This window comes from Trachypithecus francoisi, unplaced genomic scaffold (assembly GCF_009764315.1).
Source record: "Trachypithecus francoisi isolate TF-2019V2 unplaced genomic scaffold, Tfra_2.0 Lachesis_group0, whole genome shotgun sequence".
In the NCBI taxonomy this organism is placed as follows: Eukaryota; Metazoa; Chordata; class Mammalia; order Primates; family Cercopithecidae; genus Trachypithecus; species Trachypithecus francoisi.
Window position 1 is genome coordinate 77,928,018 of NW_022681453.1, and position 27,851 is coordinate 77,955,868.

The window sequence follows — 27,851 nt, forward strand, 5'->3', positions numbered from 1 at the left end:
CACCAGAGAATATATTCTCGATATGCAAAGAGTATCTGGAGAAGAAGATAGAGAAAAAGATGAAAGTAATTTTAAGTTTGTACTCTAAAAGGTAATTTTAAAAATCAGTATTCTCTAATATAAATGACCAGTAATACAGACATTTAGCACTTTTATTCTCTTAAAATAAAAACTATTAACAAAATTGAAAAATTTCAGGTGCAAAACAGAAAATATCTCATATCAAAAAAACATTTGACATTGGACATTGTAAAATTTGAAAAGTATTTTAAAATGTAAATATTAAAACAAGACTTGCACAAAATTTCCCTTAATTCATGCACATTTAATACAAAGTGCACTAAAAATAGCTTCTCTACTACAACATTAAATAGAAATTCTTACTATCTCCTGGCCATAGACATACGTCATCTCTGAATACCAACTTCTCTTTCCCACACTGCACCACAATTTTGTAAGAAAGGATTTAAAAAACATATTTGGCTGCTAGCATTTCACACTTTTCCCAGAAAATTGAATCACAATTTTATGAACTCCCAAATAATGGAATGTACTAAAACTATTACAAGTACTACATATTTTCAAATGTTAAGTATTAAGGAATGTAACAAAACAATCTTTATGTGTAAGTATTACTTTGACAATTTCGCCTATATTAAATCCAGTAACTAAATTTTGTGGAGATTCGTGAATTACAAAGTTCCTTCACACATCTGATTTTGTTTTGTCTTTCTTACCAACAAAAAAAAGATACTGAGATAACATTCTATAAATAAAGATATTGCAGTTCTGAAGTTAAATAATCTGCCAAGACCATTCAATCAATGAATAGTAGAGAGCACAGAAAGAAATAAAGTTAGGTTGGAGGGTAGAAGCCTCCACTGTTACCCCTTGTTGGAAGACAAGAATGTTTTTGTTAACATTAATATAGACGAATGAAGAGGTCTCAGCTTTACTTAAATTGACATAATCTTCACATATACTCTTAAATAACTGCAATAATTGTTGGGATCCAGACACAGCAAAGTTACAGAATTAGCACTGTTGGTTTTGAAATATGTTTCACCTACTTACCATGATAGTATTCCCATATAAATACATAAGTATTTTCCAATTGTTTTTATTAAAATGTGAGTAACATGGTAGTTTAGATTACCAAAAAGAATGTTTTACTTTCTTTCAAATTATAAAAAATGTCTTCAGAATACTAACAATCCTGAGTTTATTAATGGCTTATTTTGTTAGACTCATTTTGAGATAAAAATCTTACACCAGTAAGTGCAAGTCACTCATTTCAATAACGTTTCCAATGTATAGATTCCGAAACATTATAACCCAATCATTCATGGTGACCTTCATTTGCTAATAACAGCCTGGTTTATCTATTGTTGCTCAATTTTCTAATCTATCTCTATTTGGATATGTACTAGATTAAAAAAAAAAATTGAAATCCAGTACATCCAAATATCATTCTGCACTTGTAAATGTGAGATTTGGGATGACCTATGGATAATCTCTATTATCATTTTCCCCACCATATAGATTATAGCTTTGACCACTGAACACAGCCATAAAGTAGATGGTCTTACTCAATCCTTAATAATAGGCCAGTTAAAACTATTAAGATTATGTCATTTGACCAAGGTCATACATCTCTAGTCAGTGGCACAAATAAAAAATACTAATTGTCCAGTACGTTATTTACTCCACATCAATTATTCTAAAGGTTTTCCTCTCTTGGAAATTTTTCTTTTGCTAAAGATGACCTATCATGTTTGCCCAACTGTACAGAATTTAAATTTTTGTTCTTATTTTGATGACAAATTTTTTCAAAATTGCTTTTGAAAAGTTCATGTTACTCTTTGAGTGAGGCCAAACTGAGATTCTCAATCTAGAGATCATTACAAATTTTTATCAAACTATACATCTCCTCTAAGAAAGCCTTTCATTTAACTTCAGCAATAATCTGAGGTTTGGTAGTGATGTGTAATAAAACAACATAATGTAGACTTTTAATCTCTTTAGTTTCCAACTTTAAATACTATTTTTAATATATTCAAGTAATGCTTGTCTACATATATATTATTTCTTAAACATTTTAATTACAATCTACCTAATTTTGTCACACTAGTCTTATAAAATTTTTAGCTCTAGGATTCTGTGAGAGTTGACTGTATCACAACACTTCCTTCTATCTTAATTTAGGCATCTTCATTTCACCTGGTTCCATTCATTCTTTATCATATGTATCCTCTTTCTCCGATACCTCTTCGTAGTATTAGAATAGGCTGGTAGCTGCTGAAATGAGCAAATGGAGGACAAACTAGATATGAATCTATTTCCCAACTAGATAATCTACTTTATTTAGGTCAATTGATTATGCTAAATATGCATATGGGATATTTTTCATGTTTTCTTTTCTGATTCTAATTGAGGGAAAAAAAGAGGTAAGTACTTAAGGTGTTAATAATTTAAGGGTATTAACAGTTGATGAAAACCAGTATGAAAGCAAAGGAGGTGCTTGAATCTTCTACATTCAAGTATTTTGATGAAAATTGATAATTTAGCCCCAACACTGTTTCCCACATATCGCAGATGAAATAAGCAAGTATTCTGACAAAAATTGAGAATTTAGCCTCAACACTGTTTCCTGCATATCTCAGCCCAAATAAACACATACATACTACATAGACTCTGTATTCCAACCAAACCACTATAGAGGAAAAAAATTAAGTGATCAAATGTATAAACACAGCATTTTTAAACACTAAGGTAGTTTACTGAGTGAATAACATGAAACATTACCATCAACCTAAGGAGATGTTCTACTAAGAGCAATATATGCTTACAAGAGGCAGAAAACAAGACAAATATTATAGAATATTTACCATTAAAAGACTGGTGCATGCATTGCTAAAAAGACCAGCTTGCTGTTATCACAGTAGTAATGGTAACTCATATTCACTGGAAACTTACCTCCAAAAATAGAAAAAGAGCATTCCCCAACACAAGATTATACTGCCACACTTATAAAAAGACAGCATGCACATGTCTTCTGGGGAAGATGTTTAAAAATCAACTAGCTACCAACCATAAAAAAATGAATACGGATATAAGAAATGATTTAATTATTTTTTGGAAAAAAGTACACAAATATTATAGATAATTGAAGTTTTTTAATCATTCATAAATAATTTTTTAAAGTAAAGCTATTGAAACATGTGTACACCTAATTCACATCTAAAAAAACTGAGACACGCCCTATTTTTTCTCTTCAGGCCCTTTGACAAAACTTTAGTGATGGCATCACAGGTTTATGTGTTGGTTTACAAAGTTATCTTCCCACCTTTGATTTGCTCCCATATTATATATTATTGTATTACCAATTTTTCCCCATAAACAATCCCATTCTCCAATTGTAACAGCCCCTTTAATGTTTATCTTCTCAATATGACTTACTAGCTTTTATATCCATCCAAACATTTACGTCTCACTACTTATTTATTAAAGTGCTCTATTTGGATCAGGTCAGTCTCCTCAGCCTCTCAACCAAAAAATTACCCCAAGCACCTAGTATGTGTCAGGCCTTGTGCTAAGTGCCAGGAACGCAGGGATAAATTTTACGTGGTAATAGCAAAATCCCCCAAAGTAGAGTCAAAGAATCCACAAAATATATATCATCCAGTAAGTATAGAAATATTACCACTTATCTTCAAAAAAGACATTTCATGAAAATAATTGTTTACTAGTATATAATACATGGATTGGCATTGGTTGCTCCCCTTGTCCAAGTATCAGGTGTTTTCCTGTCACACAGAGCGCCCACTGTATCTATGGTGAGAGTGAAATGGGATAGTTCCAGAACAAAATTAAGTAGACAGCGCTTCACTTGGTTGTTCCTTCACGTCTTGTGACACGATTCATGCGAGCTCAGCAGAATGAACTAGTGACTTATGTAGATTCAGCCAGTAGTCAAAAATGTAAAGGAAGAATTGTATGAGTGTCCCATGTGACAGGTAAACAGCTAAGACACATGGACTCTGTGGAGGTATCAGTGCTAATCTACATGTTATATACTAGAAAGCATTTATTCCCAGTATCATTCCTGCAAATAATTGGCAAAAAATTCCCACATAACACTAATACTGGTACTAATAACTGGCAATACAGATATCTTACTCTTAATACACAAATTTTATCAGTTAGCTACAGTATGAAGTAAAATTTGCATGGCAATCTAACCAGATGTAACAAGTCAACCAAAAAAAAAAAAAAAAAAAGATCAAATGCATCAGCAGACCAGTTAAAATATATTTACATTTACTCATTAACAATAAACCTCATACTAAGCCTATAATGTGCTGAAAGAGTAGCTAATGTGAAGGAGACGTTATTGATTAGCAAGACACTGAACAATCAAATATCCAGGACATAAAGATACACTCTAAAAATAGTGGTTGGGATGAAAACTGTTAACATCCAAACAATGTACTTCTTCCATTTGAATCTACTTGAGAGGTGGCATTTTAGTTATCACATCTAAAAACCAAGTATCAACATACACTGACCATGATATGAGACCTTTCAATCACTGAATCAAAAGGTATAAAATTGAAAATAAAAAATGCATGAAGAACAATCACGTAGTTTTACCAAAAGTTTTAGTAATAAAAAGTTAACTTTTAAAATGAAATGCAATCATACTGTTTCCCCCAAATCTTAGTTTTATGAGAAAAAATTAACATGTTAAATATATCATCAGATATCTAAAATTTCCATATTTGAATATTTTATAATGCATGTAACAAACTGCTGTAGTAGCTCATGTATAATGGGAGTACATACTAATTTTGAACTGGTAGGTACACTTAAAGGAGTTTTCACTCATCTGGAGAAGAGGAGAAATAAAAACTAGAAGAGGATGTGAGGTTATGATAGATGAAGTTGATAGGAAACAGCACGACAATTATTCAGACATCTAAGTATATGATATGGTAAAAGAACAGGGTTAACTGATCTAGGCATCGAGCACCAAATGACAGCAAATATCACACACAAAAAAGTAGGCATTATGTGCTTTCTGATGGAAAAACATAGCACCACTTATGTATGATGTAATCTTGCTTTCAAATTAAACCTCAATCTAACCAAGGCTCTAGATCTCACTACCAATTTACAGAAAACACAGAGGGATGTGTGTGGAATGCAAATGGCAGACTTTAAACCAGAAAAATTTACAACAAATGAAGCAGTTTCTTTAAGAAATAAATTGCAAAAGAAAATGGGGTGGGGGGTAAATCGAGTAAAAGATATTTCTATCAATCATCATGAATGGATCATATTTAGAAAACCTGATTAAAACTGCAAAATACATATGATTAGAAATTTGAATGCTCACTTGATACAATGTTAGGGAATTATTAATTTTTGGTGTAATAATGATGCTGTGGTTTTTAAAATGGTCTTTATCTTTCAGAGCTATATACTGATTTATTTACAGCTGAAATAAAATCAGGAGGGATTATATAGGTAGGGGTCAAAATGGAATAAGACTGACCAGGAATTGATGATAACTGAAGCTAGTACATGGAGGTCCATTTCATTATTCTGTCCTATTTTTGTATAATTTTCCATAATAAGAAGTTTTTGTGTTGTTGTTGTTTTGTTTTTCCTTTTTTAAAGAGAGACCAAGTCACCTAGATCCTACTTTTGGCTTTTAGATAAAACTGTCACTTTACAATTAGGTTTTCCCTGGGATATTTCTCGTAATTGAGACTGTACAACTTGCATTATTATGTCTATGTAGCAATACTATGCATATAAGGAAATGAGGCTCTAAACTATTCTCAAGTTTTGAAGATTACATTCTATAGTTATTGCTCTAAAAGGTCATTGCTCTAAAAGGTCACTTTCAATCAGCTTCATTAGCAAACAGCCAGAAAAAGCAGCAGCTATTAACTAAAAGGCAAATGAAACAAGATATATCCCAAAATTGAATCATGTTTTATCCTTCTAAATTGAAATAAACATAACTGTCACGAAGGTTCAAGAAAATAAATGATACCTAAGGGAATACAAGGCAAAGCTTTTGTAAACAATTTTGGTTTCAAGCTCTTGATAAAAACCTAACACTACTCAAGTCAAAGTGGTCAAGTCAAAGTTTATATGTACTTCACAAAAAAGCAGATGATTGGACTATAACAGAAAAAAAAAAAACAAATATATAAACAGAAAGCATTTTAAAAAAACAGATAAAAGTTGGTTTACTGTGCAAACCCCTGAAAGACTGTTTCATGCATGAATTTTTTTATTGGGATACCAAGAAGGGAAAAAACAATCCAGTCTAATTGTGTATTATCAAAGAAAAACCCTGGTCAAAAATAGTTTAAAAAATACAGTTTAAAAAGCCAGAAATAGGAAACAAAGTGATGCATCACAAGGTGATTATAAACAATTCAAAGCAATGGCATTTCTAATCAAAGAAGCTCACAAAAATAAGTAAAAAACACTAAATGTCAACTTAAGAAATAACCTTATAAAACGTGTTAATTCCAAATTAAAAGCCAATATATAAAATTTGACTTATGCCAAAGTAATAGCAAAAACATCTAAAATGAGTTTTAAGAGCTACAGCTGCAGAGATAATTTATAACTATGGAGAACGTTAATTCATGACTGGGAATTAAATGGTTAATTAAAAATCAAATATTAAAAAGGATGAGTTTGTGTCCTTTGTAGGGACATGGATGCAGCTGGAAACCATCATTTTCAGCAAACTATCGCAAGAACAGAAAACCAAACACCACATGTTCTCACTCATAGGTGGGAACTGAACAATGACATCACTTGGACTCGGGAAGGGGAACATCACACACCGGGGCCTATCACGGGGAGGGGGGAGGGGGAGGGATTGCATTGGGAGTTATACCTGATGTAAATGACGAGTTGATGGGTGCTGACGAATTAATGGGTGCAGCACACCAACGTGGCACAAGTATACATATGTAACAAACCTGCACATTATGCACATGTACCCTAGAAATTTAAGTATAATTAAAAAAAATAAAAATCAAATATTATAGTTAATGCATGCTGGGCTTAATACCTAGGTGATGGGTTGATTTTTGTAGTAAACCACCATGGCACGTCACCTGTGTAACAAACCTGTACATGCACCCCTGAACTTAAAAAGTGGAAGGAAAAAACCCAACCACCTAAAACCAAAAAAAAAAAGGAAAAAATTGTATAGTGGCCCACATGCCAACTATCCTCAACCTGATATTATAGTCTTGTTTCAGGAAGAGAAAACAGGTTTCTGATTCCCACAAATCATTAATTACATTTTGTTAATTAAAATAAACTAGGTTACACACTTTAGCAAATACAATGATCATTATACAAACACACACGTACATACATTTAGTAAATATAATGAGGACAAAGAAAGTAACACAGAGCAATGAACTTATTACAGAAATATGCTTCTAAATAACTTTTTAAACTTTAAAGATTTCTTGCATGGCTACTGGGGCTAACACTTAATACACAGGTTGGTTAAAAAAGAAACAAACAAACAAAACAAAATAAAAAAACCACCAAACAAAAACAACCCAAAACTTAGCGATAGTACAAACTAAAACCCAAACCCAAACACAATATACGAAAAATTTGAGAAAGGAGCTGTTTATGAAGGATGCATTTTCTAATTAACAAGTAAACAGGAAAGACAATTCAATCTACAATCTACTCCCCTATTAGAATTAAAAATTCAAATTGGGTACCATTTATCCCTTTCTTACATTTTACATTGATTACTTTCATACATAAACTTCTTACTTGTTCATATACTGTGTTTTAGCAGTATTTATCAAAAACAAACTCAAATCAGATGTTTTCACATTTAAAATGACTACATTTCTCTTTATTTCTGTACTTACACACTGTACTCCTACAGCTCCTTAATGCAAAATATTTAGCCATGGGTTATCTTATAAAACTTTCTTGTATATGGCTATTAGAAGCAACACTTACTACTGAAAAACCTTAATAGTTTCCTTAATATTAGACTTAGCAAATAGAACCCTACTAGGCACATGGTAAAATACCAAATCTTTCAACTCTAAAGCACTTCTCAAATATCACTTTTAAAGTTAACCCCTAGCCTACTTTAGTTTCAATGTATTTTAATAAAAATGGCAGAAAAAATAAGAGTTGCATTCATCTTCATTATATTATTGGAATATTTTAACCAGTGTGAAAGAAAACTCTCAAGTGAATTTACAAAAATGCAAAAACAGTTTAAACCATATGAAAGAAATAAATATAAATAAATGGCAAAAAATAGTACAAATATTTTTTTTTTCAAGATAGTAGAACTTTCATATATACCTGTCAAATAGCTATGAATATCACTGGTATTCAAAAACTAATTTAACAATATGTTTATTTAATGACTATTCATGTTTTCAAACAAGTCTCTATGTACAGTAAATATACATAAAGTTCTAATAAACAACAGTGCAATGCTTCCCAAAGTGTTAAGCACTAGTATTAGATTCTTCTAACACAGAAACCTTCTAGTTTGCCAAATGATTGGATTAAGGATACAGAATATGTCAAATACTCACTTGTGGTTTTCCAGGTCACACTCTCCCGCCAAAAAAACACAAAAGAAACAAACAAACAAAAAAACCCAATCACACACATAACCACAATGTAAAAGGAAGTTCATAACCAGTATTTATATTTTTGAAATATATTTCTTAAAATACATTGCTAAACTCTTTCAGATTATACTCCAGTTCAGATTTATATAGAATCCTAAATGTGATTATTCTGTTCAGATCCATATAGTATTTCAAACCATTATTTTTAAAAGATGAAATTTTGATTTAAAAAAAAAAGTCATAGTTTTACATCTTTCATGGGAAGAAATTTTAGACCCATCTTTCTTCTGGCCACCTCATCAATGATATTTATATTAAAAATAAACTTACGTCAATCACAGTGTTTTATCAAAAAGTTTTCTTCCAAAAACTTGTACTGAAAAGTTGTAGTATTTGTATATGTGATTAACCATATTAAAACCCAGACATTTGTAAGAAGATATAAGTGAACTTTATTTACCTGTATCCTTAACCTGATACTACAGTCTTATACTAAGTATTACTTTTGGGAAGAGAAATAAAATAGGTTTCTAATTTCCACAAAATAGTGCTAGTTATAATGAAGAAAACTAGTTTATAATCCTTCAGAATAAACCTTCCACCATTTGCAAGATACTATGAACATGTTAGAATTTCGCCCCCTAAATGTTTTAGATTTGATGAATATTGAGAAACGGCTAGTTGGGAGGGTTTAAAAAGTACCTACTACTTTGCCTTTTTATTAACAAAATAATATATTTATGATTCTCCTACTAACTTCCACTTCATTGCACTGGCAAAGTAGTCACTTTTTCAAATGACTTATCAATAGAAAAACATATCCTTTCAGCTTCAAAATAGTTGTCATTATTATAATCTTGTAAGACTCCACTGTAGAAGCAATTTAATTACCTTACAAACAAAAAGCACATTTGAAGTTTAGGTAACATTTCTTTCTCAAAAGATAAACGATTCAGAAGGAATATACATAATTTATGTAATAAACAAAAACAAAAAACCTCATGTTTCCAGTTTTAATTGTAAAAACAAAAATCTTAAAATACATACATACACTTAGGAGGAAAAAGGAGATGAATGCCAATATCCATTAGCAAGTGTTACCGACTGATTTTATACTTTAGATTTTTCTAGTTAAATCCAATGTTTCCAAGTTTACTCTAAAATTTTCTTTCTATACATTTACCCGTTTGAACATCAACATTAAATAACTAAAACAAGATGGTCCAGAAAATTCTTTCTATAGATTGTTGGCTGAAATGTCTCATTTCTAAAACTAGTACCTCAGTATTCTGAAATGCTCTCTCTGCATCTTTTCATTTCTATTAGTATGTTTAGGACATAAAGCATTAAAATAAGGCTACTGCTAATGTATCAAAATCCATGTTCACATGACAATGTTAAGAATTGTTTTCCAGAAAGGAAAAAAAAAACTAATAATTATCACGTTTGAAAGGCATGTATTTTATTACTCTTGTATGTATTTTGGACAAAAATATTGACCAGCTAATTATGCTCTTCCACACATCATGTTCACTGAGTTTACTACCACAGTTTTAGTGCAACAAAATATCTTTGAAAAGCCACTCTACAGTAATTATGGCAAGGCTCATTAATATGCAGAGGTAAAGATTTCATTTGTATAGAAACTTAGAAAATAATGTTTGAAAAGGAAAGCCATTCCATCAGGCTAAATATTTTTTGTATATTAAAAAATATATATAAATATTTCTTGAATTAGTTTTATAGTCAATTTTGATGCAGTGTCATTGAGTGGTGATAAATTTTGAGAGGTATATGTTAAACAAACATACTTGAGATTATTGTCTTAGGTAAACATTTAATACACAATGTCAAGGTAGTTCCCTTTTTAAAAAATTTTTGTACCAAATAAGTCATACATTTAATATTGACATTTCTTCTTACCTGTGTGCCTCACATCAATAAAGTACTCTGCATTAAAATTTAAATCTTGAGACAGTAGTACAGCATTGAAAAAAAATTGTAAAGCAGCTTAGATATACTGAACTCAGATTTTACATTTTCATTTGTCAGATTAAAATATAAAAAGCTTGAAAATCAACTTGAAAAAGCTTATTCTTCCTCAAGAAAAAGTATGAACAATCTGAAAATGATCAACTAGTATGAATGAACACTGTACATAGTTAAGTCACATTCAGTGGTTGCTAAACATACCACTCCCTCCTGGAAATTACGGAACCATCTACATGTGAAACTAAGTCATCTTCATTTTCATCATAATGTTCATCACTGACGAACTTCATTCCCATTTTTAGATCTTCATAATAATCCATTGGTCTTTCAAACCTATTGAGATTTTCTACATTGTTCCACTGAGTTTTTTCAGGCTCTTCTATATAGTCTTTACGTATTAGATTGTTCACTGGATTTTTGTTTTCTTTTTTTACACTATCTGGGTAAGAATCAAGCTCATCTTGTTGAAGAACATCTATTTGTGATTCTTTTTGCATATCTGATGGTGGAATGTAGTTCTTGGCAAAGTAGTCTCCACGAAACGTCCGTCTTCTCCTATAGCAGAATATTCCAGCCAAAACACTTACAAGTACTATGAAGAGAGCCCCACCCACTACACTAGCAATGATCGTGGCAATTGTGTCATCCTTAATTGTTGCCAAAGTTGACAATGGGAAGGGCAATTTTTTAGGTTCTGTTGCTAGATCCTCGATGTCAGCAGTTGAGGGATGCCACTGAATTGTAGGCTGAAGGGTGGTAGTAGTAGGAGGATCTAATGGAAACAGTAAAGACAGAGAAGACACAGAAAGGCAAAGAATGTCAATGCAGGCTGATTCAGCAGCAAGTTGACAAGACATCACAGTTAATGAATATATATTCATAGTAACAATAGTTTTTCATTCTTAATTTGATTAAGATTACAATGTAGTGGTACTTATCTATTTAAAAAAAAACAAAACTGACATTTAGTCAGTCACCAATAAAGAGAAAGGAATAAAACCTATGATGTAAACCTATGTTGTAATTCTTCCATTCCAAGTTTATGAGTGATATTGTACTCTAGAAAAGAGGTACTTATTTTTTTAAAGAAGAGTATTACTTAAGTGTCCTATTACATAGCCGGTTTAATAATTACCATAACAAAAAAGTAAATCAAATAATTCAAATGTACATTTTCTTAGCCAGTAGCTCAAGAAAATAAAAAGCATAAAAAAATTAAAGTTTTTCTCAATATCCATTTTACCTACCAATAATATGGTTTATTTTTATAAGAGCTGAGAATATCTTTAAAAGAATGAAAAACTATAGACTCTTGTTAAGTGGGCATAGTATAAGCTGTTGGTTTAATAATTCTCTCAAAAATATTTTCTTTAAATAAAAAAGCTCAAAATTTTTGGAAGGAGATATATAGTAAATACTATTATTTAGTAATTAAAAAAATAAAAAAGCATATGCTTAAACTTATGTTAGCCTGATAGGCTATTACCAAAAGAGACTAATAGAAAAAGTAAAAATATGTTATAAAGTAATTAAAATATCATCGCCATGTCTAACACCCTATGAGCAAGTTATCCAAACATTCAGAAATTTAAAAACTTCAACTATATCTGCAAAATTTAATGTCACTACTTTAGGATGGAGTCTCAAAAAGAACAGCTAATATTTTAGAGAGAACATTCTAATAATACTTAAATATTAGATGCAAATGAACCTGTGTATTGACATTAGATAACAGAGAAAATAGCCAGTAATATTAAAAAGCAACTAAACATAAATAGCAAAAATTAAAGACTGGTTAATTATCAATTAAGTAGTATTTATAGGTCATGTAACACAAAACTGTAGAGTTTGAAGAAAGGATAAGTTTAAAAATATTGTTTCCTTCACAGTGAAAGAAATAAATGACCCAAATGGTAATCTCCTATAATTAATTTTTAAATGAGTGGTACTGATAAGAGCTTTAAAAAATGATTGTTAGAAAAATACTAAATCTACATGGGGTAAGTTATTCTAATATTACAAGCTAAAGAAAAATACTTACTGAACAGGTTTCATCACGGAATGCCATATGTATAGAATGTGGTAAAAATTTAGCAAGTACAGTATAAAATTTAATAAGTACAATATAACTAATTTTCTATGAGTTTAAATTTATAACAGGTAACCCTGTCAAGTACTTTGAGATGAATATGAGTTATCAGAGTATATTTAAGTGAATCAAGGAAGTTTTAATTTATGAAAACATTCACTAATGGAACAAATTCAATCTCAAGAAAACAAGTGTAGAATTGAAGGATCATGTCTAGTATAAAAGTAGTAAAGTCTCACATAATTCAACTTCACAGCATTAGAACATTAAAAATATAGACTAAAAATGAAATCATTTGTAAGACAATTCATCTATTTTCTGAGGAAGCAGGAGTACTGGGAAAGTCAACTTTAATGTATTGAATGTCATAATGATTCGCAAAGAAAAAAATACAAAAAACTGGCATCAGCATATTTAAAGTAAAAATCTAATTATTTATAATTTGCTTTTCTGCCAATAGAGTTTTAAAGTTTTTCATGGTTCTTTACATGCTAGTTTTTTTCAGAACAGTGACTATACTTGAGCTCTCACCAAATAAGACACATTTTTACCAAGTATCCTAAATAATGAAACCGTGACATTTATTACTTCTACTTGCAAATTTCTTTATATGAACACAAATGGTCATCTATTGTCCATTTCACTCAGATTTAACAAAATACAGCTTTGAGAAAAATCTAACCAAAAGGATTATTTTAAAATCTTATTTTTGTTCATGGTTCTAGAAATGTTTCAACCCACCATCCCACTCCTTAATCAATGTTAAAAAAAAAAAAAAAACTGAGCCTCACTAGTAATGTCATTCTATGAAAGAAAGGACATTTAACACTTCATTATTTTGCATTTTAAGCAATGGAAATATGACAATGCATGCAAAATATTTCTTCTGTTTTCTAATTTACAATGAGAGTCACAATTATTATAAGGCAGGATTATTTTTAATCACCATATCATGATTTTAAATCCTTCCCAAAAGCACTCCTCATTTTTCAGTTAGATATTATTTTTCATACTCTTTGCTGACTGTCTGATAAATGAGTATATAATGGACATAATGACTTTCATAGTTCTTCTCGCCCAAATGAAGAACTTTAAGTTTCCTTTTCTAATGAGTTCTGCCAAACCATAAAACAAGTCATGTAATGCCCCATAAAAGGCATATTTCAGTCTTCTAAGGTATATTTTTAGTGTCATAAAAATTAATTGGCCTATTTTTCTTTTAGACTTCATATGGGTTATTTAAATATATGAAATAAATGCATTTTAAAGTTTAAGGATTGCTAAGTAAGCAAATTCTTAAGTCTGATACCACACTTGGATCCTAAAACCAATATGATCTGAAATTCAAGTTGTGCACAGGAATAAGAGTTTTAGACATAGTGGCACTTATTAGACATATCAAAATTTGCTTTTCTAAATTTAAAGAGAAGTAACAGGTGTTAAGGGAAAAATATACATCAAAAGCAAACCAGAAAAACACAATTTCCAGTAGTCAGTAAGTACTAGTCAAAGAGCTACTATACCCCTTGAGAGTATTACTATTACATAATAGAGTACAATTTAATAACTGAGGTTGAATATTGCAATCCTAAATCAAAAACCTCTTATCCAAAAATCTTACATTTATCAATGTGGGAAAATGTGTAACAAAATTAAGAACAATTTCCCTCAGAGTTGCTTATTCTGTTCTGAGCAGAACTTTCATCTCTAGTCCTAAGATGCATTTATTGAACATATATTAAAAATAATTTATCAAATTTTTAAATATCTATTTTAACACTGAGGTAACATTTTTTTCCTAGAGGACAATGAGTACATGCAACAATGAAAAAGATTAATTGGTCATTTATTTTGTGAATTGTGGCTTCTTACTCTTGTAAAAGCCTACTAAGTTTTACTAAATAGTCATTCTGGAAAGGCAGCATTACACCTAGGGCACCTGACATACTCCAAGCAGTTGTTAGACAAGTTAACTAATCTCAGCGTAGTATGCTGTATTACAGACTCTGGATAGAAAAGTAAAGTCTAACTATTGATTACTAAAAAGAAAAATTCTCGGCCGGGTGTGGTGGCTTATGCCTGTAATCCCAGCACTTTGGGAGGCCAAGGCGGGTGGATCACGAGGTCAGGAGATCGAAACCATCCTGGCTAAGACGGTGAAGCCCCGTCTCTACTAAAAATACAAAAAATTAGCCGGGTGTGGTGGCGGGCACCTGTGGTCCCAGCTACTCAGGAGGCTGAGGCAGGAGAATGGCGTGAACCCGGGAGGCAGAGCCTGCTGTGAGCCGAGATCGTGCCACTGCACTCCAGCCTGGGTGACATAGTGAGACTCCGTCTCAAAAAATACGCCGGGCATGGTGGCTCACGCCTGTAATCCCAGCACTTTGGGAGGCCGAGGTGGGCGGATCACAAGGTCAGGAGATCGAGACCACGGTGAAACCCCGTCTCTACTAAAAATACAAAAAAAAATTAGCCGGGCGCGGTGGCGGGCGCTGGTAGTCCCAGCTACTCAGGAGGCTGAGGCAGGAGAATGGCGTGAACCCAGGAGGCGGAGCTTGCAGTGAGCCGAGATTGCGCCACTGCACTCCAGCCAGGGGGACAGAGCGAGACTCCGTCTCAAAAAAAAAAATAAATAAAAATAAATAAATAAATAAATTAATTAATTAATTAAATTAAAAATTCTCTGCTGGGCACAGTGGCTCACACCTGTAATCCTAGCACATTGGGAGCCTGAGGCCGGTGGATTACCTGAGCTCAGGAGTTCAAGACCAGCCTGGGCAACACGGTGAAACCCCATCTCTACCAAAATACAAAAAATTAGTCGAGCATGGCAGCATGTGCCTGTAGTTCCAGCTACTCGGGAGGCTGAGGCAGGAGAACCGCTTGAATCCGGGAGGCAGAGGTGGCAGTGAGCCAAGAGAGCGCCACGGTACTCCAGCCTGGGCAACAGAGCAAGCCTCCGTCTCCAAAAAACACCCTCAAAAATTATGTCATATAATGCCACTTCTTCGAAAAAGTGCTGAAACTGTGATTTTGTTCATATTTACTCAAAATTTGAGTTCCCTTTTTAAGTTACATAAAAGCAGACTCTGGATTTGTAAATTGATTCCTGATTGTTTTATTCTCAAATTTAATTCATTCATGCAACAAAACTTTACTGAACACCTATCATATGCTAAACATTATTGTAGATAATGAAAATATGGCAGTTATTAAAGCAGGCTTTATGTTTAGACTTATGTTCTGAGGGTAAAAACAGAGAAGCATATAAAAAACAATAAAATTTACATGGCAATACATGCTAAAAAGAAAAAGAAGGGGACCAATAGTAGTAAAGGGGTGAGAAGGGAGGGTATTTTATTTCAAATATAATCATGAAGAAAGACCTTGCTGAAAAAGGTGAAGGTGAAGGCCTTAAGAAATGAGGTAAAGAACTCTGATGATCCCTGGTAAAAACATTCCAGGCAGTGAAAACGGTTACTGTAAAAGACTCTGAGGTAGGAATGTGCCTGCTCCTAGCAAGGAGTCCAGTAGTGACTCACCCAATGAACAAAACATGTAAGAAATGAAGTTCGAGAGATCATCTGGAAGGAGGGCTTGTACGGAGTCTTGTAAGTACAATTTTAAGGATTTGGTTTTCATTGTGGGTAAAATGGGAAGCCCACAGAAGGTTTTGAGGAGAGGAGTGACATGAGCTGACATGTCCTTTAAAAGAACCACCCTAGCTGCTCATTTGCTGACAAACTGAAGGGGGATAGAGGCAAAGTAGGGAAATTAAATGGTTATTGTAATAGTGAAGTAAGAGTGGCTTATGGCTTAGACTAGTGTGTAGTAGCTAGTGGAAGAGTTGAAGAACTGGTAAGATTCTGTATTTAATATAATGGAAGAGCTGGTATTGAATTGTTAATGAATTAACTAGGGTGTGAGAGAAAAGGCAAAATCAAGAATAACTATCAAGGGTTGTATCCTTAACAAATGTGAGGAAAGAAGTACCAGTAACTGAAAGAAGGAAGATGAGTACAGAAATATGTTTGGTATCAAGAAGCAACAGAAACATCAGGACCTCTGTTTTGAATATGTTAAGTTGTAAATACCTACTAAACTACTACACAGAGTTAATGATCATTAATAGGCAACTGGACACACAAGTCAGGAGTACTTAACACTGAACTCAGAATGATAAAAGAGTATAAATTTAGGATATCATTAATTAAATCAGTACATACAAAAGCGTCCAAAATGAGTCTGTATATTTATTTATTTATTTTTAATTAATTTTTTTTTTTGAGACAGTTTCGCTCTGTCATGCATGTACGATCTGGGCTCAGTGCAACCTCTGCCTTCTGGGTTCAAGCGATTCTCCTGCCTTAGACTCCTGAGTAGCGGGGATCACAGGTGCATACCACCATGCTGGCTAATTTTTGTATTTTCAGTAGAGACAGGGTTTCACCGTGGTGGCCAGACTGATCTCAAGCTCCTGACCTCAGGTGATCCACCTGCCTCGGCCTCCCAAAATGCTGGAATTATAGGTGTGAGCCAACACACCCAGCCAAGCCTTGATATTTAAATGATTACATAGACATATTGAGTCTAAGTTTTACAAGTAATAACCCACACCAAATTGTACAACAGAAACACAAAATAAACAGTCCTTAAGTATATTTTAACTACGCACTTCCCTGGCTTATTCTCTAATTAAAGAGAGAGAGAGTAATATACTAATATGTAACCTCATTCAGATTTCCAGCCAGGCACAGTAGCTCACGCTTGTAATCCCAGCACTTTAGGACGTAGAGGTGGACAGATCACTCGAGCTCAGAAGTTCAAGACCAGCCTGGACAACACAGACAGACCACCCCCGTCTCTAAAAAAATACAAAAATTAGCTGGGCATAGTGGTGCCCAGCCGAGACCTGTAGTCTCAGCTACTGGAGGCTGAGGTGAAGGATTGCTTGAGCCTGGGAGGCAGAGGCTGCAGTGAGCTGAGATCCCACCACTGCACTCACTCCAGTCTGGGCGACAGAGCGAGACCATGCCTCAAAAAAAAAAAAAAAAAAAAAAAAAAAAAAATATATATATATATATATATAGATTTCCACCAAAGCACTGATAACTGCAGAAAGGGTTAGGGATGTATACAGTTCTAAGCTTCTTGCTAGAGTCACGCAAAAAAAAAAAAAGTTTGCACCTCTATAATGTGCCAGGCACAATGCTCACTGCTGAGTATACAGTCATGAATAAAGCAAGCACAAATTGCTGAATTGTGAAGATAAATAATAAGCAAGGAAATGAGCGAACAACTAAAAACTGTGGTGAGTACCATAAGACAATAATACATTAATACATGGTACTGTTCTTAGACTGATCACACAAGGATGGAGAATATAACAATTAAGCAAGCACAAAATTTCGCCAAAACCTCTAATTTATCTAGTTTTAGATTTGAACAAAGGTAAAACCCTTAACTATTTATTCCATAATTACCACACAAACCTGCGTTTCTTAGGTTCTCTTCCTTTTCCCTCTTAATTTTCCATTTGTTAGACAGGAAGATGGCTACATTCTTGTATCAGTAAGGAGATGCTCAAAATATTTTATTGGATTTTTATAAATAAGCATTCAATTGATAATTTATTACTTGCAGCCACAACCAGGAAAAGATGTATTTTTAGCTATTTTATGAATGCCAAAATTTATACTCAGCCAAATTAACAAAAATATTCACAGTGACACAAACAGAATGTGAAAAATCTAAGCTGTCAGTGGTTGAAGGACAATAAAAAACATCATACATTTTATTTCATTAACACATTTTAAGTAGCATTCCTATTTCACCTCTTGGTAACACAATATGGTATAGTCCCATATTAAGTGGGAAACAATGTTATTTAACAAGCCAAGTCGTCAAATTTAATATTCCATTTTATTAAACAACTGTGTACAAAGTGGGCATTAAAGCAAAAGAAAAAAAAATCACTATTTGTTCTTAGTGCAAAGATAAATTAATCTAGAAAGTCATACTATATGTTAGAGAAACAGTACTGTTGAACTGAAAAATTAACTATATGTACAGGCATCAAAATGTATATAAACTTGTTGCATAGACACTTTGACATTTTAATAAGGGATGCCACATTACATACCTATCTCAGGATAGGGCTATTTTATCATATTCCTTTTAGATTATTTGGGAAAACTTCACTCTGAGGAACTGTTACCTTTACAAGTATAAATTATTGTGGTATATTGTTACTATGATTATTCAGAAATATTTTAAATAACTCATTTTGCAAGCAGATAGTAACTTACCTGAAATGTAGATGACTTTTTGGTCACTTCTTTGACCAAGGGAATTGGTCACTTTACAGATATAAACACCAGAATAGTTGAAAGTCAATGGATGGACAAAATGAAGAGTATTGTCTGAAGCCAATAAACCATCAGGCCATTGTCCATCCAACCTAGATTTTAAAATGCATAAAATTATTTTAAATATCTTCAGACTATATTTATTGACAGCTAGTTAAAATGAGACACTATATGTTTGAGATACTAGTCAAAATAAAAAAGCATCTTTTAGACAAAATTCAGTATGAAAGTATAAAAAAAGTAACAAATTTTCATTTTAATAAAGATGAACTAATAAAGGCCATTAAGAACACCCATTCTTCCAAAATAGCAGTCCATGTAAGAGTGGCTCTGCCAACATAATAAAACAGCAGAAAAGCAGAGAAAAAATATAACTAAAGAAGTTTTATTCAGAAAACTGGAAGTTAGAAAAATATACTATTTGAAGACATATATACAGTATCAAGTAAATTAAAATTCTCATTGAATCAGAGATCTATTCATGACATATCTACAATTTTCTTCATGCAAAGTCATCCTACTTAAATATGTAATGTTTTAGCACCCTCTATAACACATTTATAGAGCATCATTTGATGCCAATGCAAACAGACACTGTGCTCCATCCAAAGATAGTTTCTAAAGCAGCAAAATGGGTCTTCTTATAAAATAATTTCATGTGTAAGGTGGGCATCTGTGACAATAAAAACCAAGAAACCATGTGGTATCAATAATAAGTCTTTTCAACAGTATTTACACTAATTTGGCTAAGAGGTCCTATACCTAGTATACATATTGCTCTAAACCATGTAGAGTCCCACTATGAGAACTCTAAAGCCATTCACTGTAATGGAAATAAGCACACTGCTAAAAATCACTTTTCTAACCTGAGGATACAAAAAAAAAAAAAATAACAAATAAGTGTTTTTAAAGCTTAAAGTGTTTTTTTTGTTGTTGCTGTTTTTGTTTTTTATTAAAGTAAGAGGATAAGGCCGGGCACAGTGGCTCACACCTGTAATCCCAGCACTTTGGGAGGCCGAAGCAAGCCCATCACTTGAGGTCAGGAGTTCGAGACCAGTGTGGCCACCATGGTGAAACCCTGTCTCTAATAAAAATACAAAAATTAGTTCGATATGGTGGCGGGTGCCTGTAATCCCAGCTACTTGGGATGCTGAGGCAGGAGAATCACTTGAACCCAGGAAGGAGAGGTTGCATTGAGGCAAGATGGCACCACTGCACTCTAGCGTGGGTGACAGAGCCTCTGTCTCAAAATAAAAAAAAAGAAGAAGATTAAAAAGTCAAGTAAAGCTAGGCCTCAACTACTACAGTTTAGGCTAAGTAAATTTTCAAAAAGTTTATTTACTTATTCCTTCATTCAATTACTAGGAGCCCACTATTTGCCATACTCTGCTTTGCTGGTGGTGCTGAGATACGGAAGTAAATAAAACATAGTTTCTATTTTCAATTAGGTAAGTACATAGAAGATTAACAAATTATTACACAGAGAATAAGAACAATAATAAAAAGGTGGAAAGAAGCAAATCAACACTGAAGAATAGATAGAATAATTCTGTTTTGCAATCTCGAGTGCAGTGAGTGGTAAAATAATCTGTAAAATCTTTTGGAGTTGATAGTACTTTAATTCAGCACTGAAGAATAAAGATAATATGCTTACATGGCTTAAGAAACAAAAATAAAAGCACCCAACCTTTTCCTTTAGAAGGCTTTGGAAAGAAAATTTTTGCAAGTATTGTCTTTCAAAAGGTAAACTCTTTCTACAAGGATAACAATGAAAATAAATTATATATGTCTTAACAATTACCTTTGTACTTTGGGCTCGAAGTTTTAATCCCTTTAATTCTCTGAGAAATTGTAAAATTACTTAGAGTTAGAAATATCTAAATATCACATTAAACCTACAACAAAAGCATATTCTATGCCTTTGTGTCTAGGTTACATGACTTATATTCATTGTCTGTACCTCACAAAAACTCTACGAAGTAGTTATTGGCAAGGAAATTTAGGATTAGAGCGGTTAAATGACTTACTCAAAAAAGACATGTAGAAGTTAAGACACTGGGATGAGAATCCAGAATTGTATGCCTTTTAGAAATATTCTATCAAATAAAAATCTTAACTAATGATTGCTTCCCATTTTTTAAAATGTAAATGAAAATTTTTCTCTACCTTTAAAATAGTATCTATGCTTAAAAGACAACTGATTGATCTAGAACTAGATGTACCATATGACCCAGCCATCCCACTACTGGGTATATACCCAAAGGATTATAAATTACTCTACTACAAAGACACATGCACACGTATGTTTATTGCGGCACTATTCGCAATAGCAAAGACTTGGAATCAACCCAAATGTCCATCTGTGACAGACTGGATTAAGAAAATGTGGCACATATACACCATGGAATACTATGCAGCCATAAAAAAGGATGAGTTTGCATCCTTTGTAGGGACATGGATGCAGCTGGAAACCATCATTCTTAGCAAACTATCACAAGAAGAGAAAACCAAACACCGCATGTTCTCACTCATAGGTGGGAACTGAACAATGAGATCACTTGGACTCGGGAAGGGGAACATCACACACTGGGGCCTATCATGGGGAGGGGGGAGGAGGGAGGGATTGCATTGGGGAGTTATACATGATATAAACGTCATGCACATGTACCCTAGAACTTAAAGTATAATTTAAAAAAAAAAAAATAAATAAATAAATAAATAAATAAATAAATAAAATTTTTTAAATTCAGAAAAAAAAAAAAAAAAAGACAACTGATTGACCAGATATAGTGCTTCCTAACTCCCATAAAATCCCACCAGAAAGAGTACAGAAATTAAAAAGTTATTAAAAACCTTAGAGGAGAAAACAGGAGGCAGAATTCAACAGACAAGATGTTTCAACAAACTTTTAGAAGACAGAAAATAGATTTAAAAAACAATATATGCCTTAGGTCAGTGTTTCTCAACCCAGGGATGCTTCAAAACATCCTACAATTCACAGGACTGCCCACTACAAAAAATAATTTCGGCCTAAAATATCAATAGTCCCAAAGTTGAAAAGTTGTACTTTAGGGTGAAGGGTTGCTTATGAAAAGCACTTGGATGAGAAAGCAGCCACTTTGGTCCAAAGAATCAAACAAAAATTTTGGAGTTCAACTCAGTGTACCTCAGAAAACTAGAAGGAGGCCAAGAGCAAGTTAAAAGATACACCACAAAACAACAGATTCCTCCCGACTCTGTACAAACACCAGACATTTATTTCTCGGGCAAAAAAATGGAGGCTAATTCTAGAAATAAACTGAATGGTCACGAAATAAAGACTTCCGCTCTTCTATTAGTGATATCTGGAGTCTCCCCAGGAAAATAATCACATCTCTACCTGATCACTCTAAGTGGAATCGAATGAGCAATCCCCACTACAGAGAGAGCATCCACTAAGCATTTTATTTTAACGCCTCACTGTGAAAGACTAAAACAACCAACAAGATTAAGAAATATCTGCATAACGAAAGATCAAACCAAAAAAACAAAAGAACTTAGAGGGAAAAGAGACAGTATGTAGAAAGCAGAAAAAAACTCTCTGGGGAAGAAGTAACTCCAGTATCCCTGGGAAGAAACAAGAAAGATACTACACTCATAAAATAAGAAAAGTGTGCTATGAAAATAACGTATTTTTATAGTTGGCCTATTTTCAGTTTGTAAGAGCATCTTCTCCTTCTCTAAAAGAATATTCAATGAGAAGATGCTCCGTCTCATAAGAATATGCTCTTAAAAACTGAAAACAGGACAAAAATTTTTTTTATATCATTAAGTCAATGGAAAATTTTTTTAAAAATCAAGAAAACCTTCTAGGAAGAATAAGACCATCTGAAAATATAAAAGGAAGGATATTTATTATACAATAAATAGGAGTTCCAGAAAGAATGAACAGGAATAAAAAAGAGGGAAATGACCAAAAAATAAGAAATTATTCAAGTTGACAGATACATCTGGAGATCAAAATGGGTCCTAAATACTGACAAAATATGAATAAAAGCCTTGGTATAACAGTTTGAAATTTCAGAGAAAGAAAATTATGCACATTGTAACTACACAAGTAAAAAGAGGCAAATATTAGCCATTGGGAAAACAAATGGCTATAGACAAGAGAAAACAGAAGTCTGGTATACTTCTTAGCTCTTAGTAACATTTACCTGTCCTAGAGAAGCAAACAGTGATTACTGAGTTTAACTAAAAATTGCTAAAACTTCATTTGGACTATGAAAGGTAGGAATGTGTGTATATGGGTGTGTTTGTAAATGAAGAAGTAGACATAAAATTATAATTATTTATCTAAGAAGTCAACAATGTTAAAAACTATTAAGTAGTAGCAGCCTAAGACCTCTGACTGCAACTAACCACAAGAAACTGCTAAAATTGCTTAAGTAGCCTCAAAAGATCAGAACTGAGGGGGTAGGAAGGTGGGGACAGGTAGGGCAGGATAAGACAGAAAATTTAATTAAAATTTTCATTTTCTGCTGTTACTATAATCATGTATTATACAGATAAAAACAATTTTTAATGGGGATTTAAGAAGGTTTCACTTTTAGATAATTTCTCTTTCAAAGTATATAACATTACCTGCTCCACACAGATTTCAAGGGTGGTGGATTTGCATCAGCATTACATTTGAGATTAACACCTTTTCTTCCTACAAACCAATTTCCATCATACCCTGTTACTGAAACTTCAGGAGCATCTATAAAACAAATGCATGACAGGACAGATTACCTTTTGTTAATGATAAATGCAACATACATGATAAAATATTAACACAACAGACAAAGCCTTAGAAGAACAGGAATCATTTTTCCTTAGTCTCAACATGTATAATCAATATGGAAGACACTACTCCGTAAATATTGGCTGAAAGAATAAAATGAAGAATGAGTACCCCCCAAAAATTGCAATTATACTACATACAGTTTGAGTAATTAGAAATGCTAAATGTTAAGGAATATTCATAAACCTGTAATCACCAAAAGCAAAATGAAAGAATCCTATTAAGCAAGATGTAGAGATACAGGAACAAAGCAAGTATGTTATAGTATTTAATTAAATAAGACATGGCATTTAAGTACCATGTAGTACCAAGTCACCATACAAAACAGTCTTTAAAGAGATATTTAATCTAAAAGGAAATATCTTCTAAGAGATATTAGGTCAATTGCAGAGATTAGATTCCCTATGTTACAATTAATTAATATATTGGGGTCATGTAGAGATGTGACACAGGCTTTCTATGACTACATACTTACAACTGAAGTAAATTAGCTAGGGACTCAAATGTACTAAAACATAAACTTATCCATTTCACGTACCCAAAAGTCTTTTAGCATATGTGCCACATAATTAGTTGAATCCATATCTACCAGCAACATAAATATATACTTCCAAACTATTAAGTCCAAACCTATCATTCATTCAACCATCATTCTGTTTGGCTCCTAATGAGTGCGAGGCATAGTACTTAGAAATAATACACTGTTTTGGCCAGGCACGGTGGCTCACGCCTGTAATCCTAGCACTTTGGGAGGTCAAGGCGGGCAAATCATGAGGTCAGGAGATCGAGACCATCCTGGCTAACACAGTGAAACCCTGTCTCTACTGAAAAATACAAAAAAAAAATTAGCCGGGCGTGATGGTGGGTGCCTGTAGCCCCAGCTACTCCGGAGGCTGAGGCAGGAGAATGATGTGAACCTGGGAGGCAGAGCTTGCCGTGAGCCAAGTTCGTACCACTGCACTACACTGTTTTAGGTGTTTGGTATACACACAGACTTTATATACATACAATTTACATTCTAATAGTAATAGGGAAGATGACATTTAAAAATACTTAACTAAAATCCCTTATGAGGGCCAGGAAGAAAAGAATAGGATGCTAAGAGAGAATATAAAGAGAAAGGCCTAATTTAGGTTGGGGATGGGGTTGGAGGTGATAAAAGGCTTCCCCAAGGAAGTGTTAAATTATATATGATGCAGAGACTCTCTAGTTTTCTATAAGCTACATAGAAAACTAAGTTAGCAGCATATGATCTAATGAGAAGCTAGAGAGAGACCAGATCAGTATTTACCTCTGCCAGGGAAGACTGTCCTACTGGAAAGCAAAGTTTACAAAAGAGTTGTAAAAAATTGAACTTTTAATAAGGTATAACTATCTTAGAAATTTAAAAAAAGAAACAGCAAAGATTAACAAACATTTTTGTAACTTAAAAGTGGTACTAAAAAATGTTGCTGAAAGAACAGTCCATATATCTGTGAGTTTGGGCATTAAAGTATCCCAAAAGGATACCTCTAAATATTGAGGCATAAATTTGTCATATAAGACAATATTTAAGTTTGTTTACATGTCCTATAGGTCTCCAATTTACAAAAGGAAAAATATCATGACTATTCTAAGAACATTTTAGGAGTAAGCCAATAAATCAAAACCATATTATAAACACTTACATTAGAAGAAATATTTTATATATCTAAGATCTCATTCAAGCAAACAAAAAACTACAAATTGAAAATATCAGTCATTATTAGACACTGGAAAGGTAAACATATATGCATATGCAAAATACATTAACTTCCAATTGGGATCTGAATTTTATGAGAAAAAGAAAAAAGTTAAGACTGTAAAAGCAAGGTAGGAAAAGGAAAATGAAAATTTTAACAGAATTCTCCAGAGAATTAGGAAAAGATGGTATTAGCATTTAAGAATGCAATGGCAGTAACAGTTTTTGAACGATAGCTTTTCAAGTTAACCCTATAAAGGCTGAAGAAGATCCTGAGAATTAGCTTTAAAAAACATTACACCAAGTGTAATGAATATGTGTAACTTAAAACTCCATGCATGTCATATCAAAAAGCAAATAAGCAGCAACAACAAAAAACAGAATTCCCTCAAAAACACCTAAATTTATAATTTGCACATGGATAGAAGTAAAAGCAGAACCTAAATACTTTTCCTAATGTTATCTCTAATCTGCCTAATTTTCATTATCTTTGCTATAAACTATCCACAGTCATCACCTTTTCTACTACTCGAAATTTTTAAATGGTATACAAATCACAAAGAATGTATTAAAAACTAAGAAACTTTATTCAAAGGGAAAAGTAGATACAAAAGAATATATAAACACATACACAGGAAAGTATACCTTAACAAAAATATACAAGTAACAAGTGGCTCAGCTTTGACTGTATCTACAATGGTTATTATCCAGTGATGTATTTAAAATATTGTTTTTTAATCTAAGAAAATTCTTATAACATGATCAATGAGACAAGATTAGAAATAATATTGAAAAGTACAGATTTTCAAACTAATTAATATGCATATAGGGAAGTCAAAGAAAACAAGGCCAGGTGTGGTGGCTCACACCTGTATTCCCAGCACTGTGGGAGACCGAGGCGGGAGGATCACAAGGTCAGGAGATGGAGACCAACCTGGCCAACATGGTGAAACCCCATCTGTACTAAAAATACAAAAATTAGCTGGGCATGGTGGTGCACGCTTGTAATCCCAGCTACTTGGGAGGCTGAGGCAGGAGAATCACTTAACCCAGGAGGCGGAAGTTGCAGTGAGCAGAGATCGTGCCACTGCACTCCAGGCTGGCAGCAGAGCAAGACTCCATCTCAAAAATAACAAGAAAATAGATGGGCAGCATCAGTGAAACTGAATAACAGCTCAATTAATTAGAATGCAGAAGTTGTTTGTTCTTCAGCACTGTACATTTTGAGGTACAAGTTGCCATAGCTCCCTAAGTCGAGCCTACTTTTAAGATCTTAAAAGGAAATAGTTACATTATAATTTTAAGTTGGAGAGAAACTTTAAAGTCATCTGTTCATCTTTACAAAAGTGATTAAAAATGTTTTGGTTAAATGAAATTTCCATGACAATACAAACAAAATTAAAAGAAAAACAAAAATAAACAAGGAAAAGCTATTAAATATTCAAACTAAAAATAGTTTGATAAACATACTGACAAATATTAAAAAAGCAAATGTTACATTTACTTACACTGTATGTCTAATATGAAAGAGTATCGGATGTCCTTTTCCAAGGCTGGATGTTTTACAACGCAAGTAATTCGCCTTCCTCTAGCGAATCTGGTTGGAAATAGCTTGTACTGGCTGATAATCGTTGCCGTTTCATTTGGAAAAGAAGTTGTAGTGGATTCCATTTCACCAAGATCACCTTCCCAGTCAATATGTGCAACAGGTTTTCCAGTGGCTGCGATACAAATGGCTGCTACTGTTTCATTTCCTCCATCAATTAAAGAATCTGGCCCTTTTATCAGGCTCACAGTGGGTTCAACTGTTTAAATATTTTTTAAAAAATTAGTTACATTCAAACAAGAATATGTTTGTATCTTTGCAAGTCACATCTAAACATATTTCACAAGCTTAAGGACAACTGCATATAAAATCTACACACATTTTTTAGGTAATGCCATCGTCAATCACATTCTTGGAAAAACTAAAGATCATAAGCCAGGACAAATGAGACCAAAAATTCATACCACCACTACAAAGATGGCTCTACCTGATAAAGATATACATTCCTTTAGGGAACGATGAATTCCTTCCAACTTAACATATACAAAAAATTTCAGTGAACTAGATCACAATTCCCTTTATGAGATTAAAGGTATTATTTCTCTGCAAGATAAGTTTTATACATACATAAAAAATATATATATATAT

At 33.0% G+C, this 27,851-nt stretch overlaps 1 protein-coding gene across 6 annotated transcripts in view; it reads right to left on the reverse strand.

The window, feature by feature from the left end:
* The window catches only part of NECTIN3 (nectin cell adhesion molecule 3), a 130,492-nt gene that overhangs the window by 59,676 nt on the left and 42,965 nt on the right, over window positions 1-27,851 (reverse strand). For 3 of the 6 annotated variants that reach the window (XM_033211346.1, XM_033211349.1, XM_033211348.1), the window contains exons 3-5: window positions 27,166-27,462; window positions 23,736-23,853; window positions 19,056-19,207 (exon numbers count right to left, since the gene is read on the reverse strand). In XM_033211346.1, the coding sequence (XP_033067237.1) occupies window positions 19,056-19,207; window positions 23,736-23,853; window positions 27,166-27,462 (567 nt within the window). Of the gene's footprint in view, window positions 1-8,425; window positions 11,431-19,055; window positions 19,208-23,735; window positions 23,854-27,165; window positions 27,463-27,851 lie in introns of those variants that run through there. The other 3 variants (XR_004437118.1, XM_033211347.1, XM_033211345.1) reach the window with 3 other exon arrangements.